The 18,877-nt window shown below is 41.1% G+C and overlaps 2 protein-coding genes across 3 annotated transcripts in view; one reads left to right on the top strand and one right to left on the bottom strand.

The window, feature by feature from the left end:
• Positions 1-10,218: 10,218 nt before the first annotated feature.
• DCAF16 (DDB1 and CUL4 associated factor 16) lies at positions 10,219-18,391 on the bottom strand. Of its 2 annotated transcripts, none has more exons than XM_012724296.1 (2): positions 18,271-18,391; positions 10,219-13,128 (listed from the first exon to the last, which is right to left on the bottom strand). In XM_012724296.1, exon 2 carries the CDS (start codon positions 12,556-12,558, stop codon positions 11,908-11,910), a length of 651 nt encoding a protein of 216 aa, XP_012579750.1. In that variant the 5' UTR covers positions 12,559-13,128; positions 18,271-18,391; the 3' UTR covers positions 10,219-11,907. The 2 variants fall into 2 exon arrangements, with proteins under 2 accessions (XP_012579750.1, XP_012579751.1); XM_012724297.1 differs by having other exon boundaries at positions 18,197-18,279.
• Positions 18,392-18,624: 233 nt separating this feature from the next.
• NCAPG (non-SMC condensin I complex, subunit G) overlaps positions 18,625-18,877 on the top strand; it is a 26,721-nt gene continuing 26,468 nt past the window's right edge. The window contains exon 1 of the mRNA XM_004681387.2: positions 18,625-18,794. Coding sequence (XP_004681444.1) covers positions 18,684-18,794 — 111 coding nt within the window. The 5' untranslated portion in view covers positions 18,625-18,683. The remainder of the gene's footprint in view (positions 18,795-18,877) is intronic.

Below are 18,877 nucleotides of genomic sequence, written 5' to 3'. Positions count from 1 at the left end.
GGGAGCGCCGGCCTCGGGCAGCTTCGCGCTGGCCGGGCGCGGCGCTCTCGGACAGGTGGGAGGCGCCAGGCCCCCAGCTCCGCGGCGACCGACCCCGCCCGTGGTGGGCATCCCCGGCCAAGGAGGCAGAGCAGCCTTCCTCAGCCTTGGGCCGCCGGCTACGTGGTCTGGGAGCGGCCCCTGGCGACTTGCTCGCGGGAACCAGTGGCCAGGGACCCGGGCGCTAAGTTCGCGGCTCAGGAGCCTCCAAGCTGGGCACCGAGGGCGGGATCCCAGAGAGCAGCCCGGAGGTGAGAGCCAGTCGCTGGGACGCCAGGGGGTGTGCTGTCCGGGGCACATAGTATACACCCCCTCCCGGACTGCAAATGGGGTCCCCTCCTCCGCCCATCTTGGGGAAGAGCGCTGGCTTTGCGGGAGGATTGCCGGATATCACCGAACAATAGGAAGGAGCGAAACGGAGGAGCTGCTGGCCGAAATTTGGTAGCAGAAAGCAAGGAACGTGATGCGTAGGAAAAGCAGAAATGCAGAGTCCTCAGGAGGATGGTGGCCGGCCTGGAAAGGGGAGGCTGTCACAGAGGGACTGGAGTCCCCTAAACCGAGCCGTGAAGTGACTTGTCCATATTACACTCGGGATAACCCGTTGGAGGCTGGAGCCAGAATCCCAGCCAGTTTTAGGGTCGCAGGGTACCTTTTAGTTTGGTCTGTGAAGAGGTTAGGTGCCAGATTTCCTTGTGATTTGTTCTCTCTGGTTTCAAACAGTGGCCTTTTGGTTACTGACGATATGGTTCAGATTTTCCTAAATTATGAATAGTAGCATTATCCTACTAAGCAATTTGCATGTCTGATGTACTTCATTTAATAACTGCTTTTAGCAAGTTTTAACCTTGATAAACAAAGCAAGAAATCCTCACAGATCTCAGAAACCACAGTCCCAACCCTCCACAGTGTGGGCAACAAATACCCATATTCATAGATGAGAAAAAAATCTCATGCAGAGCTGGCTGGAACAGATATTCCTAAGCTAACTTCCTTACATTTGCCTCAGTATATGACACTACATCGGATGGTCAGCCTGGGTTTGGGGCCTAATTTATCATCTTCAGCACAACTGCCCTCTCCCCCATTCGTTTAGAGAACAGAAGCCTGTGTCAGAATCACGGCAAGGAGACTGATGGAGAGATTCTGGATTCTCCTCCAAGCTCCCCAAGCTAAACCTCTGGAATTGGGAATGCACATTTTAAACAAGCTCCCTAATTGCCAAACTGCCTATTTATAAGAGTATTTTTGCAGGATCCTAATACATACTAAGCTTTATAGGGATTACTGTGCAAACTGAGGGAAATTAGGCTTCTTGGTCCTAAACTACCAAAAGTTGTTCACCACTCTGGAAGATCATCTCATCAGTGCCCATGCGCTCATGGCGTTGTCCACACAGCACTTGGGTGGCTGCCGTCAGGATGAAGCCGAATGCCCTCAACTGCTACCCTACTCCACACCTTCCACTGAACAGAGCACCTCCCTACTGAAACATAATTACTTGTTACTTTCTTTCATTTTTTCTATTACCATCAAGAACTTACACTGATTCTTAAAATACATGCATGAATTTTCTAAATTGTTTAAGAATTTCAAGATAGCTGCATAAACATTTATAATGAACAAGGAGAGACTGGGTCTGAAAAGGACTGGGAAGCATTGCTCTAGGTCACACACACACTAATGTTTCATAATGCTGCCGTCTGCCCCCGAGTTCTAGTGATTTAAATATGATCTTATTATGCCCAGGGGACAAAACATTTTCCAGCAAGATATATACCATCAACTTTTAATGGAAGAGAGTGGGTAAATCAGATTCCCTTATCAGACTTTGTTAGATGACAGTTCCTGTATTTAATAAGGCCCCACTGTCCTTTGCAGGTGCACTAATTCTGTGTTATTCTGCCTTTCAAGCTATCAGGAATGAAACAGAGGACAGGCGAGGTCTAAGCAATGAACAGAATTCTGGGACGGAAGAATATTTAGTAGAACATGAAGGTGCCGTGATGCTGTGCTACACCCTCTCATAAGTTCTCACCCCCACAAAGGTCCTTGAGACCCTTATTCCACAGGATAGGGAAATGAAGCTAAGAGAGGCAAAGGACCCCAACTTTTATAGCTAGTAAGTGGATCCGAGTGTATCTGATTTCAAAGGCTATTCTTTCCAAAGCACAATGCTGGCTATCTGAGTTTAAAAAAACTTTTCTTGATTATTTTCTCTTTATAGAAATACAAGCTTCTGATATGATTCTCCTCCAAATCACATCTGAAATTATACTATAGATAAATAGAAGAAGCAAAAAAATCACCGAAGTTCCACACTCAGAGAAAATCACTATATTTTCTTGGATCCTTCAAGACCTCTCTCTGTACACATGGAAAACATCTGTACATTTAAAAAACTTGTGGGATATGATAAGATTTTTTACTCTTACTCATTCAACATCACATAGACATCTTCTTTTCCTTTGTCAATACAGATCAAATATTCCATTCCTAACAGCCTGTATTTCATTATATTCAAAAACAATATATTCATCCTACCTTTGACTGAACAATTATCCTTTTACATATTTTAAGCAAAATGTTTCATACGGCTATAATTTATATTTGCTGGATTATGAGAATGCCAATATTCTCATGCACACTGCATTCTGATGGATGGAAAAAACAGGATGTATGAAACTCATGATAAAATGGATAAATCACAGGCTCATGGGATAGACTTCTTGTGTGAAAAGCAGGGAGGAAAATGCCTTCAAATGATGAACAGATAAGAGTGCTACAACAAAGAAGATGGCAGGCAGGCTATAAGGTGAAGAGGATGCCACCTTAGCACGGCCAGCTCCATCATCCTTACCATGCCATTCATCCCGGGCATGCACGTTCCGCCACAGAAACAGAAGGAAGCGCAGCTCTCAGGAGGTCATAAGCAGGCTGCATCCTGACAGAGCATGTGCTGAGCTCCCGCTCTCCGTGTCAGCTGCGGTCCTCAGGACTGCACCCTCACAGGCCAACTTCAAGGCACAGCACAAGATTCAGCACCTCCCTGGCATCTGATTCCCAATCTCTTAAATGCTTTCATAAATTTCGACTGACTTAATAGTTAAAAGTGATTCAATAATCCATGTGGTTTGATCATCCTAATTTGTGTGTGACGTTTTCTGTCCACATTTGTGACAGCTCAACAGTGTGTCTGGAGGTGACCACTGTGCTGGGGTTACTCCCTACACAACATGGCACAAGGCTCTCTGTACCGAGGCACCTGTTTACATGGCAATACATCCTAGAATAAGCCAGTTTCAAAGAAGAGGCAAGTTTTTATTGTTTTCCAGAAGTTACTCCAATTTACACTTGTAAATAATGCACAAAGATGGTTTTCCATGTCTTTATCCAAACCAGCTACCGTATATCTTCAGATATCTTCCAATTTAATAGGAGAAATGCCTCCCCTGCACCATTTATTTGCTTACAAGTAGCTGTTTGAACACCTTTCCACAAACTGACTCATCAGTGGGATGACACCATTTGTGTATTGTCTCTGCCTGGCTTTCTTGTCACAAATGAGGTATTTTTTTGTAGAGGCAGCGCTTTGTTGACCATCTACATGGCAGATGGAATTTCCCACTTGGTGACTTGTTTTAAATTTCTTCTGCTCTATAAACATTTTGAACTCTTATTTAAGCAAATCTATTGATCTTTCTTATGGTCTGGCATTGGCATCATGTTTAGAAAGTCCTTGTTCATCCAAAAGTAGTTTCTCCTAGCACTTGCGCAGCTTCATTTTTTTAATGTTTACTTTTGATCTGCTGGGATTTATGTCCATATACGGAGGATGGAATCCAGACTTAGGTCTTTCCAGATGACTTCAACAGTTGTCTCAACAGGTCCTGTGCGCTGCCTTAGGTGCTTTTATTCAATAGGAAGTTTATTAAGGTGACTTTTTATGCTTTACCTAGTAATTTTTTCCCTAATCAGCTAAGTAGCACAAGTAACTCTACTGACACTTTTACTAATACACTTCTATGCGTCAAAACACACAGGCCATTCTTGAGTGTTTCACCTCAGCTGTTTTTATGATGTTGCTGACTTCTGCTCACCTTTCAGTCTGTGTGTCCCTAAAATATGCTTTCATGGCTCTGCATTTCTGCACAGTGTTGGTCATCTTATTTTTAGGAGCTACTTTTCTGCCAAATATCCCTTTTCAAGTGAAGAAAGAAGCCAATGAACACAGCTTAAATGGGTGCTGTGCCTTCATTATCACCCTGACATGTACATTACCTAGTACGGTTGCAGTCCAGGTGGTCTGGCTGGGTCTTCTATTTCACTGCCCCAGGAGGCAAATAAACAGAATCCTTTGTCGGAAAACATCAATATTTGTGCTGCAATGACAGTATATGATCATGACACCATGAAACATGACATTTAGGAATAAGATGCTTTATGCCAAAATTGAGTAAAGTTTTATCTTCCCTAAGACCCATCAAGTCTCATAAGCTAACTATACAATCTTGTATTTTCTAAAAGTATATTTTAAAACAGCTAATTTCTCATTTTTCTTATGATAGGATATTCAAAAGTGAAGTCACCTTTCCACCTGTTTCTAGTCACTGGTCCAACTAAGTCTGTTCCTAAGTCTCATGTGTGGCCTTCTGACCCACGTCACACAGTGAGGGAGGGAGGGAGTGGCTTCCCTGCACCACAGCCTCTTCCCATTTTTCAGCCTATTTTCCTCAAATCCAGTAGTAAACACTTGACACCATACTAATGCAAATATGTCTCAAGGACTAACCAGTGCTCAAAAGTTCTCTCTTTAAAAGGCACTGCCGGAAATACACTTGTTTGTATTGAGTTTTACTCAGGAAAAAGTCCAATCTGGGAATTCTTGTCTTTTGAGGACAGCTTAAACACAGACTGTCCACTTTCTTACCTCAATCTCATGAAAGGGACAAACTCAAAAGATACACATTAAGAACATCGATGATAAATCACTATGATCTGGACAAAATAAGGGCTGTAAAGAGTATGACACAAAGGAGCAAGTACTAAATAAAAATAAGATACCAAAAATATTCTGATTTTAGAACTGAGGTGGTAGACCAGACGGGAGAGTGGGAACAAAGGCAGGAGGGGGTCCAATGGACTAGGGTGAAAGATTTGGGGGCTGTGGTGGTGGGGTGGGTATGTGATGATAACATATATTTATAGAAGTGTTATCTATATCCCTAATCACACACACACATATACACACATAAACACACATATACTATATATATATAGTACTGTAAGTCAACGTTATCTCAATAAATACTACTAAATGGTTTTGAAAGAACTCAAATAACTATCAACAGGTAAACTGAATTATACATGAATTATGGCATATTCACATGGTGGAACAGTCTACAGCAATAAAAATGAACACTTGATACATGCAGATGAAAGAAGTCAAGCATAAAACACTACAAACACTTCCTGTTCACATGAAGTTGAGAACAAGCAAAAATTGATTTTACAAGAATAGGGGAAAAGATTTGCCTGGTATCGTTGACACAATAGATTTGGTAAGAATAAAAAACATCACCATGAATAATCATTTGCAATAAAAGCAAAATTTATTCTGAGATTATATAAACAAAACATAAAGGCAAAGCCTCAATAGTAACTCTTAGAAAAAAATTTGAAGCATTACAGAGGAATATTATGGGCCTGTCACTAAATATAACCGTAGCTTAAAAATAAAAGTAGTATGAAGATGAAACACAATGAGTTTTATGTTTGAAGCAGACAATCTTTACACTAGTGAGTCTATAGAGGCTAAAATTTATATGAAAAACTTGTTGAAATTACCACTATAAATTATGCATCATTTTTGTAAATAAAAATACTGAGATGTGCCCAAGCAAAGGATAGTTATTTTTACAAGTTACTGAATAATATGTTATCTAGTGAATATATTGAACAAAAGGCATCTCTTACTTAAATTCACCATCTATTGCAATTGCAAAGTATGATCTCTGAAGGAGAAAATATATTTTAATCTATATTTTTCATGTCAAGCCTGTGAAACCCTCCAGTTAAATTTACATTAAAATGCTCAATGGGTTAAAAGCACAGCACTGTGAAGCTAGCCACATTGCTTGGCAGACCTCTCCTGACCCGCCCGCTGCTCCCCTCAGTAGTATATTTCATCGGTTTGCCTGTTCTGCACCCCACTATGTCTCTGATGAAGCCTCTCGCCGCCCCTGCACCTCTAGCCTGTACCCCAGTTCTGTATGCATAAGTAAATCTAAAAATAAATTTTATTTGCTGTACTTGTATTTTCATTTTATCATTAACCTACCTTCCCACATTTTTTCTTTTTACCTAATGTCCCAACATTTTTCTCACTCCCTCCTACATTTTTTCAAGTACTCCAAGGTTTCCCTTCTCTGTCTAGACTGACTTCCTGAAATCCCCACCCTACTTACTTGTCACAGTAGTCATCCTGGGACTTCCCTTCACTGTAATCTATTTGACACTTGGATCTTGGTCTCAGAATCCCAAGCTTTCTTACTTAGCTTATTCCTTTGTTTTGGTGAAGTGTGTCTTGAAGTGTGTCCTCTGGTAGCCTCCTAAAAACGGTACATAATTAGATGTGATTTTGAAACCATGCACGTCCAAACTTTATTCAAGCCCATATTTGGGTTGTCTGGGTTCAGAATTCTAGAATGGAAATAATTTTTCCTCTTTAAATTTGAAGACCTTGCTTTCATGGTCTTCTGGCATTTAGTCCTGCTATTAATGAGTTTCTAAGTGTCATTCTGAAAGCATCTTTTTATATAATGCTATTTCTCCCCTTTGGGCACTTTTAGGATCTCCTTTAATCCTGCCATCCTGAAATATAATCTGCTTTTGTGTTTGTTAATTCATTATACCAACCACTTGATGAATCTTTTTAATTTAGGGGATGATGGGGAAATGGTCCTTAATTTTTTCTTTTTTCTCACATTGGACCTCTTATTTATCAAATGTTGTATAACACTCTGAATCTTCTACATTTCATTTGTTTTTTCCTATTTTCCTTCTCTGCCTTTTTGTTCTACTTTCTGAAATTTCTTCCACTTATCTTCCATCACATCTACTGAACGCTTAATTCTGGCTCCTATTTCTCTAGTACTTTTCTGTCCTGATTGTTCATTGTTTATAACATCTTGTTTTCATACCATGGGTGTAATATAATCTCCTGGTTTTGAGACTGTTCTAGTTTCTTTTGGGAGTTTTGTGTTCCCTGCATTATTTGCAATATTTTCCAGATTCTTTTAGTTGTTTTGTTTTTTATCTTTCATTGTTGAAGTCTAGTGACTTTTGGCTAGTAAGTTACAAATCAAGTGACTGGAAGTTGTATATGAATAAGCAGGTCTTATGGTCTCTGAATTTCACTGTAATTAAAAAAAAAATCACATGGCAAGCTATTTTTATCAGTTGTTCATCTTGCTGGATGGGGTGGGCAGGGCTGGATATATCCAGTTGCCCGATTCTGTAGTGGGGTGGAGAATGGGCACTGAAGACTCGTGAATATTAACATTCCTCAATTCTCTTTTCCGCATAGAGCCCATGACCACCAGCTTTTGCTCCTTCCCACATGCTGGTCTAAGTCCAAGTCGGGATTTGGTACTCCTGGACCCTCCAGTCTTGTTAAAAAGAGGTATAGTTGCCTGGTTACAAAAGTGGGGCAACACATATACTTTCAAGTAATCCCCTTGTTCATAACTTGCTCCCCACTCCCCATCTTCCAGGGTGCCTTGTTCTTCAAACCTTGGGTCTTTGGGGAGTTCTGAAAGGAAAATATGTGTTCCAAATTTGTGGACCTTTCCTATGATGACAAGTGCCAGAATTGTGCCACCTAGCAAATATCTAAAAAGAAAGCAATACACTTAAATCTTTTCCTTTATAATAAAGATGAGAAAGTCACTGCTAAAAACTCATACACAAAAACCACAAATCCAAAGTGCCGGCTGAGATAGTATTTAAAAAATTTTGTGCCTGGCGATATTTGAAAGGTCACGTGATTGTTTTAGCCAGGTACAAAAATTCTTGTATCTGCAATTGGGCTTCCTCTTCCACCTCTCACAGCAGCTGTACCCTGTGCCGTAGGATCTCTTTCCCCTCAAGTATTGGAGATAAGACAGCAATGTGTGATGGGAAGAACTGGGTTGTCTGCTGGGAATAGCTGCATGCCTACAGCTGAATCTATGTTACCTAAATCAACACTAAACTTGTAGGGTTTCCTGATAAAATCTAGGATGCCAGTTAAATATGATTTTGGGTTTTTTTTCCTGGTATATATGTCGTTCCATATTTCATTGTTCACCTGAAATTCAAATTTAATTGACCATCTTGTCAATTATTTGCTAAATCTGGCAACCCAACACATTTAAACAAATAACACGAGATGTGATTATCTTTATGCCCAGGAACACGGTACAACTTCCCAGATGATCCCAGGAATCTTCGTGTCATGTGTCTTCCCAAACTTTGACCCAACCCTACCTGAGCTAACATGTTACACTGACTACACGTTGTTTGGGAGCAACAACTCTGCTGTTTGCTTCGAATTATTTCATCATCAGGTATTCCTTCCCTATACCTTACTGAAAAGTACTCATTGCACTTTCAGCTAATAGAAAATGGGTAGTCTCCAGGTATCAGATCATTGCGGTAGTTTTTTGTGCATTCCCCAAACCTTCATACTACTGATGTGCCCCTGCTGCCACCACCTGGAAGAGTGGGGTATTACATTCAAAGACCAGACAAAGTCATAGCGCCATTAGCCAAGATGGCTTCTAAATGGGTAGAGATGCACCACAGATTTTCCTTCTAATAGCAACTTGACACAGATGAAATAGGCAGTGGCTGACATCAGCTAATGTAGCTTCTCAACTACTCTCGGTGCAAAGGGTGCTCATTGGTGGAACTGTATGTCAGTAGTTGCAACAAAATTATCGCATGAGGTCTCTGAAGTTACCCAGCCTTTCTGGGCTTTTTATACAGTCTAGTAGTATGAACAAACACCGTGGCATGGCCTATTGGATTTAGCACACACTTCTGAAAAACCTGTTCATTCCCTTAGCAACTGCAGGGCTTATGGGACTTAATTATGAGGAGGATATTGTCCATCTGCATTTCCATTGCACTAGAATGGCTGCTGCTTTCACTTTCTATGATTCTCCATTACAAGCCATTTCAGGTGCTTAAAGGTGTTAGGTCTAGATCCAAGAAAGCAGAACTGGTATCAGTGGTCAAAAGCTTTGGGATAGTTTATATTGGTTAAATGTATTTTAAAATCAATTTCTTACGAGTAGTATTTTTTATTTCCTTTGCAGTCCCAGTATCTGCATTAATGCAAGCATGTCATAATACTTGATGAATAACTGATCTAGTGAAAGATTTAAAAAGGATGGGTTGTTCCAAAACATACTGAGTTCTCTAACACTGGAGTCAAAAATAGAAAATCATTTTAGATAAAAGAGAATATATCAATAAAAAAATAACCCAAATGGTTTCTAAGGCTCCTACTTATTTACCTGAATCTATATCAAAACATTCTTTTCCTAGAGAAATTCTGTGATTGAACCTTCAGCAGGATAATCCCCTAAATACATTTCTAAGTTTTGACCTCTTCCTGCCATTTTCTTTTATTCTCTTATGAAGCTGGTGGTGTTAAAAGAGAGAACCGTGGTCTCCTGGGCTCAGGGAATCTGGGCCCAACAGGATCATGCCTACCCACACCAAAAGCGAACAGGACCTTTAAGTAGCATGCATGCTTACAGATTTGGAAATCCTCTTTCCTTATCCTTCAATACACATTTCTAGAGGATCAATTCCTACTTTATCCTAATGGGAAGGCCCAGCAGTGTGTATGAGTGGCAAATTCACCCATCACCTGACATCCGGAAAGGCTTAGTCAGGTACATAAAAACTTGTGCAAACTGGATTTACTTAACATGGATAAACAAATGGGTTGACAGCTGGGTCTTGATTGACCTTTTTTTCAAGTGTGTTTCATTCCTAGAGCGGCAGTCATCTATCTACCCACTACATGTGTATGCTGCTCCCACTGGCTCTATTTACAGAATGTTGATAATGCCTTAAGCCCAGCAGGGCCACTTCATTTGTTGAAAACAAATGACCATACTCTGTTCAGCATTTACAAAGCTGTTGGTTTATTCAGCTGCAAAGATGAGGAAACGTTCCTTAGAGTGAATAGCAAAATGAGTTCACAATAGACGCATTTTTATTGATCGGAGTGTGTGCGCGTGCGCACACACACACACAGAGGAGCATATTGATTACAAAAATATCAACATACTTTCAGACCTCCCTCCCCCTTTCCCATTTAAAGACGGAACAATTTCTTGTAACATTTCAAAAACCATAAAGCAATTTTTTTTACAGACATCTACACAGAATAGTTTCTTATACATTTATTTTACACTAAAGTTATCAGTTCAGTAATTTTCCACTAACAAATGTTTTTACCACCTACAATACTCTTTTTCCTTAAGATAACTAAGTCTCAGTAAAAATTTTCATTAGGTTATAAACATTCTCTCTTTAAGATTGTTATTTATTTATAGATGTGATTCCAATAATGATTCGATGCTTTGATGGCACATTGTATACAGCACTTAATATGGCCAATAGAAAAAATAAAACTAAAATAAGAATAAAGATAGATCTTTAACAACCTATTTTCAGATTCTCTCTTTATTGTAGGTGTGTGAAAAGATTCTCAGTGGTTTCATGCCAAGATTACATTGATTTCTGTTCTGATTAATTTAAATAAGTACAGCAAGACTCTTAGAAGGATATATATTCCTTGCTTAGCTAGAAGAAAGTCTAAAGCTAAATTAAACATCATAGAAAAATAATGATGCTAAAAAACATCAACCTCAGACTGTATTAGACTGAAATGCTTTGTATCAAGATTCTTAACTTAGAAAGGTTCCTGAAGTTTGCAAAGGGTAAGTGCATAAACTATCACTTCAGGAAACACTATACAAATAAAATGCTCCAGTCCACTAGCAGTTCAAGTGAAGCATAATGTCCTCACTCCTTTCTTACTGCTCTTCTGAAATGTGTTTTATTATCTCACGACTAAGGTCAGGTGCAGGAAACGACTGCTAGAGCAGGTGTCTGTTTGACACAAACCCTAAGGTATGTAGTTATAGGCCGGTCCAGTCCTAGCAAGCCGGCAGCGCCTGTGACAGATTCATGCTGTATCACAGATACCCTGACAGGTCTGGGGTGAGTAGACTGGCTTGGAAACTGCATTGTCTCCACAGCATGAGGAGGCACAACTGGGTGCCTTATCGAGATGTATCTAGATAAACCCCTAGCTCCATCATTTGCTTTTGTCTAGTTATTCAATTTAATTCACCTACCTCTCTAGCAATGAACATCAGAGTATGCTCTGAAAGGTGTGACTGACTTCCACTTCCCATAATGGGGCTCTGAGACTGGGTGGCAAAGGGGGTGGCGGCCTATTGTTTTCTTCCAATCAAGAAAAATATTTAGTTATCAGGAGTCCCCTCAGAAAGCAAAGTGGGGAAAGAACGAATGCAGAGAACAGTCAACTTCCTTCGTGTAATATGGTTGTTCACTGACATTCTCATTTTATCCACAGTGCTGATCCAAGAGCTTACTCACAACCCACATTTTCTACAGTAAAGTTAGGGGCTCCCTGGGAATACATTCTGTTCCTGGTAGTACTTCGGCCCGTGAGGCGAGAGCAATATCTATTTAAGAAGAGAGCAGTCTCTCAGCTGCGGGCTGTGGAGCTTTGTACTCCTTAACGGGCAACATGAGCGCTACCTGGCAAACGGCAGCCCTTTACAGCGATGCATTTAGGAGTTTGTTAACTGCCTTCTGGAAGTCAGTATAGGAATAAGTGGTGTTGATGGGTTCAGTACGGGTTGTCTCCTTAACTGTTTTAGTTAACCAGCCACAACAACAACCAGAAACACATGAGTTCGGGGTCTGTTTTAGGTAGTCGAGTATGGGGGTAGCTCTGCTCAGTGTTCGACTTAACTGCCTGGTGGCAAATTGCAGCGCTCCATTTAGAGTGGCCTGGCTTCTAGAAAGTCGGCTGGGACTGGTCAGGGGCTTCTGAAAAGGTGGAACTCCACATGAAGCCAGAGGGGGCCACTCAGGAATTGGTTCCAATTTGGGCACACAGTGGGAGCAATGGGAGAGTCTCAGACCTATCTCCCGAAGTATATGGACAGGCGTGCTTGGGTCCAGGAGTTTAGCGTGATAGAGCCAGGAATTAGGGTTTAAAGGTTTCCAAGTGGTGGAATATTTTAAAAGGCACTTAACCTGCCACGCAAGGCTCTCTAGAGGCGTGAGGTTGGGCATCACAGGTTTATCTTCTTCAGAGGAATCCCACTCTTCCCCAGAACTCTCATTCATGTAGTTAGTGTTTTCTTCTTCCTCACTGTCTGAGTCTGATAAAGGATCAGGAGAGGGATTTCTGGGACCCATTGGAATACAACAGAAAGAGGGATCAGAACAAAGTAACAATCTATGCCAGCAAAACACTAACACTGGCAAAAAAAGAAAATGATGAAAAATCCTTTCAACAAGATTAATTTGTTTCTCAGTCCATTACACACATTATGCCTCTGGCTTACATCTCTGTGCAGCTCTTCAAGATTATGCTGTATATTCTTCAATTACAGAGAAGACAGCTCAGTTCTCAGGACCAGCTCAGTGTAAGTTAGTCACTTACCAGCGGCAAGGTTAATCTCTCCTTCACATCCCAGCTGCCAAGAAGAGAAGCTAGGCTGGCCAGTATTGCGAGTGTGGTCTCAAGTGGTCATGATGTTGTGAACAGACACTGGCATAGTCTGCTTTGTTGGCAGTGATATTATATCTACTTGGTAATGAAAAGAAACTCACTGGCTGCCTCCGGTGTTCGCTGGTGCAGGAGGGCAGTGGGGATCAGTTGTCAAGGACATTGGTGTACATGGAGCCGATGTTTTCCACCAGTGTGCAAATGCTCTTGGGAACTGGTAGCTTAGTTGTTGGACTAGCTGGAAAGGTAGCCTGAACCTGTGAAGGAGAAGACTAGAGACATGATAATAAAGCCTGAAAGCACTGGGTAACAGTACTGTCCATCCAGCCGCCGAGTGCCCCAGAATGTGGGCGCTGAATCTTTACTGGCTCTCCCATCTCTAGCTCACAGGCACTGGCAGATTTCCTACTATGAATGACTCCTACAGTCACAAAACTAGAAGAGGAGTCTGGCTAGTGGGTGTGTGAACATACTCTACAGGTATGAGAGAGGATGGCAGTTATTAAGCAGGCAGATATTACAGGCAGTACAATGAACGTAAACAAGTTAAACTTATAGTTACGAGGCAGATACTCAGATGATATGAAAAATAAAAGCAAGTTTCCATAATGTGCTGCTAAGAAGACATTTTAAATTAAGATGACAGAGAAAGGTCAAAAAGAAAAGGGTAAACAGGGCATTTCACAGAAGTGACAAGCAAACAAAGCTAGGGTAGCAGTCAGAATTCAACGAAGAAGATAAGGAATAAAAAATACAAGGGATAAATGGATGATAATACCTGCAAAAAGAACAGGGCAGGATAACAGACTCGTCATAAATATGTACAAAAACTGAAAGCACATCCTAAAAATATCTCAAGACTGATAAAATTGAGCAGTACGTATAAGCAGGGATATTAAAGGCAGAAAAATAGTTAAAATGCAGCCTACAAAAGGACTTACACATTTACCTTTTACGACAGAGAAAAAAAAATCAAGACCCTCAAACCAATAAAGGGGCTAGGAACTAGTCAACATGCGAGACCTCTACGAAGCATATAAAACTGTAATAAAGGACACAGAAAATAATTTAAAATAGACACATACTGTTCTTAGAGGAAACAAATATTCAAATTTAACATATAATCTCAATATGGTAAGTAGAAAATTCCGTACGTAGCCAAATCAACTATTTAAATGAAAATTCAAAGAAGGTTCTTGTTCTACAAGGTATAAACACATTACAGAAGTCACAGAGATGAAATAGGAGGGAATTACAAACAACCCAATGAAACGGAACAAAGCTCAGAAACAGAGCCAATATAAAATTTTGGAATGTAAAACACAATAAAATTAGAACATAAAACCAATGGGGAAACGCATTTAGCACATAATATTGGCAAAACTGGTTGATTATCTAAAGAAAAATAAAACTTTTATACCTATATAATGTCACATATAGAGGAAGGCTCATGAGGGAGTAAAGGCTAAATAATAATGCAATTACCTTACATATTTAATGTGTAAAACCATATAGTTAAGAGAATATAATGTAAGGGAATACTTTGTGTCTTCCTTCTCAGGGAGGCATTCTTAAATTAAAAAAAAAAAGTACAAGACTAAAAATGATGAATTTAACAAATCAAAATTAATCACTTCTAGACTGAACTAAAAACAAAGTCAACTACAAAATTATCAACAACAAAATGATAGCAACCTCAATAAAGAAATGGTGAAGGACAAAAATCCATAATCTACAGAAGAAAACATCCATTAGCCACAGGCTGAGAGAACACATCATTAGTACAGTAAAAATTAGGAAGCTAGACTGTGCCAAGTGTTGGGAGAAGATGAATGAACTCCTTGAGAGACCAGCACTGCTAGTGAATTACAGAATGGGACAGCCTTTCTGAAGAACAATCTGGAAGCACTACTTAGTCTAACTACTTGCACATCTCCCAATCCAGGGACTCTACTTTGCTACAATATGCAGCAGAAAAACAACCCCCCAAAGGAAAAACAACAAAACAAAATAAAACATGTACTGTGAAGTTTTGTCTTGGCTGGTAAGGAAGTGGAAGCACTCGGGGCTTCCAACTCTAGAGAAGCAGACATGCAAAATGCAGTGAAAACACATTAAAAGTAAACACAGCAACACACACAGGCTGAGGGCAGAGCTCTAACATAAAAAGCAAAGCCAGGTAGCAACAGCCCTCTATGCCACTCTATAGGAGTGATTTCCAGCGAGTCAATAAACATCTCCAGTTTCAAATACGCTGAGCTTTGTTAATACGGACATATGGTTTGGTTTCCTGTCAGTAATCGTCCCCTAAGGAGCATTCTCCTGCTTCTCTACACATTCTTTTTATCTAATTCAGTTCCCAGCAGTGTCTGGTTTATATTACAGGTCTAGTACATTTTTTGAAGGAATCAGTGACAAAATTATGATAGCCTGCTGTAAGTAACTATACAAATATGCTCCTTTTATTTTAGCAACACAAAATTTCCAGATTTTATTCAGGTAATTTGGCAAAATGTCCAACAAAGACAAATGAAGCTAATTTTTTAAAAGCAATAAACTACTGAAGGAATGTAGACAGAATTGTTCATAATTTTAAGAAGAAATAGGAAAGAAAATACTTTCAAGTTTAAATATTACCTAGTTCAATCTGAAACAAAAAGAAAATTTAATGTACCATGTCTTTATTTTATTGAGGTAAGACAAGCTGCTGGCTTTATTTCTTCTATCTGCTTACATTTCCACCACTTTCATTTCAACCAGGTCTCATCTGCAAGATTATTGGTTCTTGTGTTAAGCAGTAAATTCCTTAAAAGAGTCAACTTTACTTTAGCAGAAATAAGACAAAGTGTCTTTGAAGGTATATTTAAATTCTAGAGTGATCTCATCATTCTCAGGCCTTTATATTCCATGTGTATAATCTTCCATGTCAAAACTGAATTAATCACACAATCCATATACTCCAGGGATAACTTAATTTTAAAGAATAAATTTTCTAATTTTAGGACTAACCAGTTTACCAGACAAATTCTTTAGTTTTGCTATTTCTTCAACTAAAGTAAGTTTACAAAAGACAGGAAAAGATTTCCATTGTTGCTATTGTTTGTTTTCTTTTCTCACAGCAAAACTCAAGAAACAGGCTAAGCACTGTGACTATGATAGGAAGTTCAATACAGCATCTCTTTTTACCAGCTTTGTAGTAGCATGACTGAAAATTATATATTTGACATGTACAATGTGTTGTTTTATACATCTATCTATAGATGATGTATGATGTGATTACCACAATCCAGTTTGTTAACACATCATCACCTCATTCACCATTACCACTTCTGCATTTGAGAATACGAGACAACTATTCTCAGTAATTTTCAAGGATGCATGACTATTAACTATAGTCACTATGTTGTACTTGTTTTCTGGCCCTCACATTAAACCTGATGTTTATATGCTCTGACAACATTTCACCATCCTCTAGTCACTGTTTCTAATTTTTCACCATCGAAGATTCTACCCTTTGTTGCTGAGTTTGACTTTTTTTAGATTGCACAGGGAAGTAGCATCTTTCAGTATCTATCTGTGTTGGACTAATTTCACTAGCAGAATCTCTAGGTTGTTCCATGCTGTTGCAAGTTGCAGGATTTCCTCTTTTGACAAGACTGAATAGTACTTTGTTATATTATATGTAAACACATACCACATCTTCATCATCCACTCATCAGTGGACACAGGTTGTTTTCTTACCTTGGCTGTTGTGAATAATGCTGTAATAAATATGGAAGGGCAGATATATCTTTCACAGTAATTTTATTTCCTCTCAATATCTAACGAGATGTAGGACTGTTGAATCACATGATAGTTCTGTCTTTAATTTTTTGCAAAATCCCTATTCTGTTTCTTGCAACAGTTGTACCCACTTACCATTCCACCAGTGTATGAGTTCCCACTTATCCACATCCTTCCCAACACTTGTTATCTTGAGTTTTTGATAAGCCATCCCAACAGGTGGGTGTGCACTATGCTTTTGACATGCATTTCCCCAGTGACTAGTGACATTGAGCACCTTTTCATCTACTCTTTGGCCACCTGGATGTCTTCCTTGGAAAGATGTCTAGTTAAGTCTTTTGCTCATTTTCTGATCAGGTTATTTTTTTTTTGCAATTGAATTGGATGAGTTTCTTATCTACTTTAGACGTTAACCCCAATGGCATATATGGCTTGTAAATAATGTCTCCTATTCCAAAGGTTGCTTTTTCATTTTTAATCTTTTAACTTTTTCTTCAGATGATGATGTTCAAAAATTGCAAACAAAACCACTATTAATCCTGAAACAAATAAATCCAAACCTAGTTAGGCTGACCTCTGGTGGTCATATAACATCATTTTTCAGTAACTGACAAAACAGTACAAAAACTTATCTCGTTTGCGGCCAGATGAGTAAAATAAAAGAAAGGAAAAAGGAAACACTGTTAGAAAGTTCTGTCAAAGAAAGTACCAAAGGCAGCAAGCACCCAAAGCAGAAAGAGATCTAAGCAATACATGACCACAAAATCTCTAAAAACGTCCCTAAATATTAGTTCTAATTTTTAGTTTACCGGTTGACTTTACATGAAAATAAATAGTATATGCAATGGTTCTCAAAGTAAAAATAGTTTTTGCATTGTCCAGAGCAGTGTCTGGCACATTAAGATCCATGAGGTAAAGAATCGATCGCTATCAGAGTGTCAATTTGAGTATGAACCTCAAAACTACTGATTGAGAAAAGCAAAATGGGTATGATTATTCACGTGGCGTCAGAACATGGAAACCACGGCACACTCCGAAATGTATTTATAAGTCGTTATTACAGAAAAATTACCAGTAAGCTCACAAAACTCTCCCCTGCTAGGGAGGGAGGATAATTCGGTAGGGAAGGCGGACAGGCGGCTCGGAACTGCCTCTCCAGCGGCTGTGTACTGAGGTGTCCCTTCCTGTCTGGCAGGGTACCCTCAAAAGAGCAAGAGCAAAGACTCAGCTGCCGTTCGCAGCCCGCTGCACACTTCACCTCAGCCACTACCCCGAGCACTTGCCACTCCCACGTCTCTCTTGAAGAGTTTTGGAACTACAAGGCCTCGACAAGCTGTCTCTGAAGGAAACCGTGCTTCTCCCCGCAGCGCTTCCCAGCCCGCTTCCCTCCGCCTGCGCAGACCCCGCGCCGGCCGAGGGGAGGAGGCTGCGCCAGCCGGCAGCCGTCTCCCTCAGCCGGCCCCGGGATGTCTCCTCTCTAGCAGCGGCTGCCAGCCCGCCAGCGCGTCCACGCGTCCCTGCCGAACGGACTTCCGAACGCACCCTCCTCCCGGGACCTCCGGCTCCCCTTCAGTCGGAGCAGGGCCTCTTCCCCTCATCTGGCGCCCGGTTCTCACCCCTGGAGGATGCTTCCTTCTTTCTTTCTCGCTTCAAGCCCAGGCCCGCGACCGTTCAGGCCGAGCGCCAGCAGCCCACTTCCGACGGCCGCACCGGCGCTCCGGCGTTCCTCTCGGAAGACCTCACTTCCGGGAGAGCCCACGTCCCCTACTCCCCGACACGCCCCTTTTCGTCAGGGGCCAGAGCTTCGGCGCATGCGCCAAAGTGCACTGGGCGAGAGATGGGTGGAGCCACTTGTTTTCGCTTGCGCCTCCCGACCAGCTGGCGGCAGTCTCGCGATAGTTTCTTCTCCCGTGGGAGTTTTTGAATCTCTGGCGGTAACCACGCCCAGGACTCGCGTCTGAGACCCGGGGCCGGGGTAGAGGTGTTGTGGGTCCGCGGCCGTCGCCAGGGTTCGTCCCGATCGGGCACCATGGGGGCGGAGAAGAGGCTGCTGCCGATTAAAGAAGCCTTCCAGCTGGCGCAGCAGCCGCACCAGAACCAGGCGAAGCTGGTGGTGTCGCTGAGCCGCACCTACCGCACGGTAAGCGCGCGGGGCGCGCGGCCGCCGCCCGGACCCCCGCGATCCGGGACTCGTCGCACCGCGACTCCAGCTCCACTTGGAGC

This window comes from Condylura cristata, unplaced genomic scaffold (genome assembly GCF_000260355.1).
Source record: "Condylura cristata isolate star-nosed mole 26May11 unplaced genomic scaffold, ConCri1.0 scaffold00012, whole genome shotgun sequence".
Classification (NCBI taxonomy): domain Eukaryota; kingdom Metazoa; phylum Chordata; class Mammalia; order Eulipotyphla; family Talpidae; genus Condylura; species Condylura cristata.
This window is presented reverse-complemented; position numbering and strand designations above follow the sequence as displayed.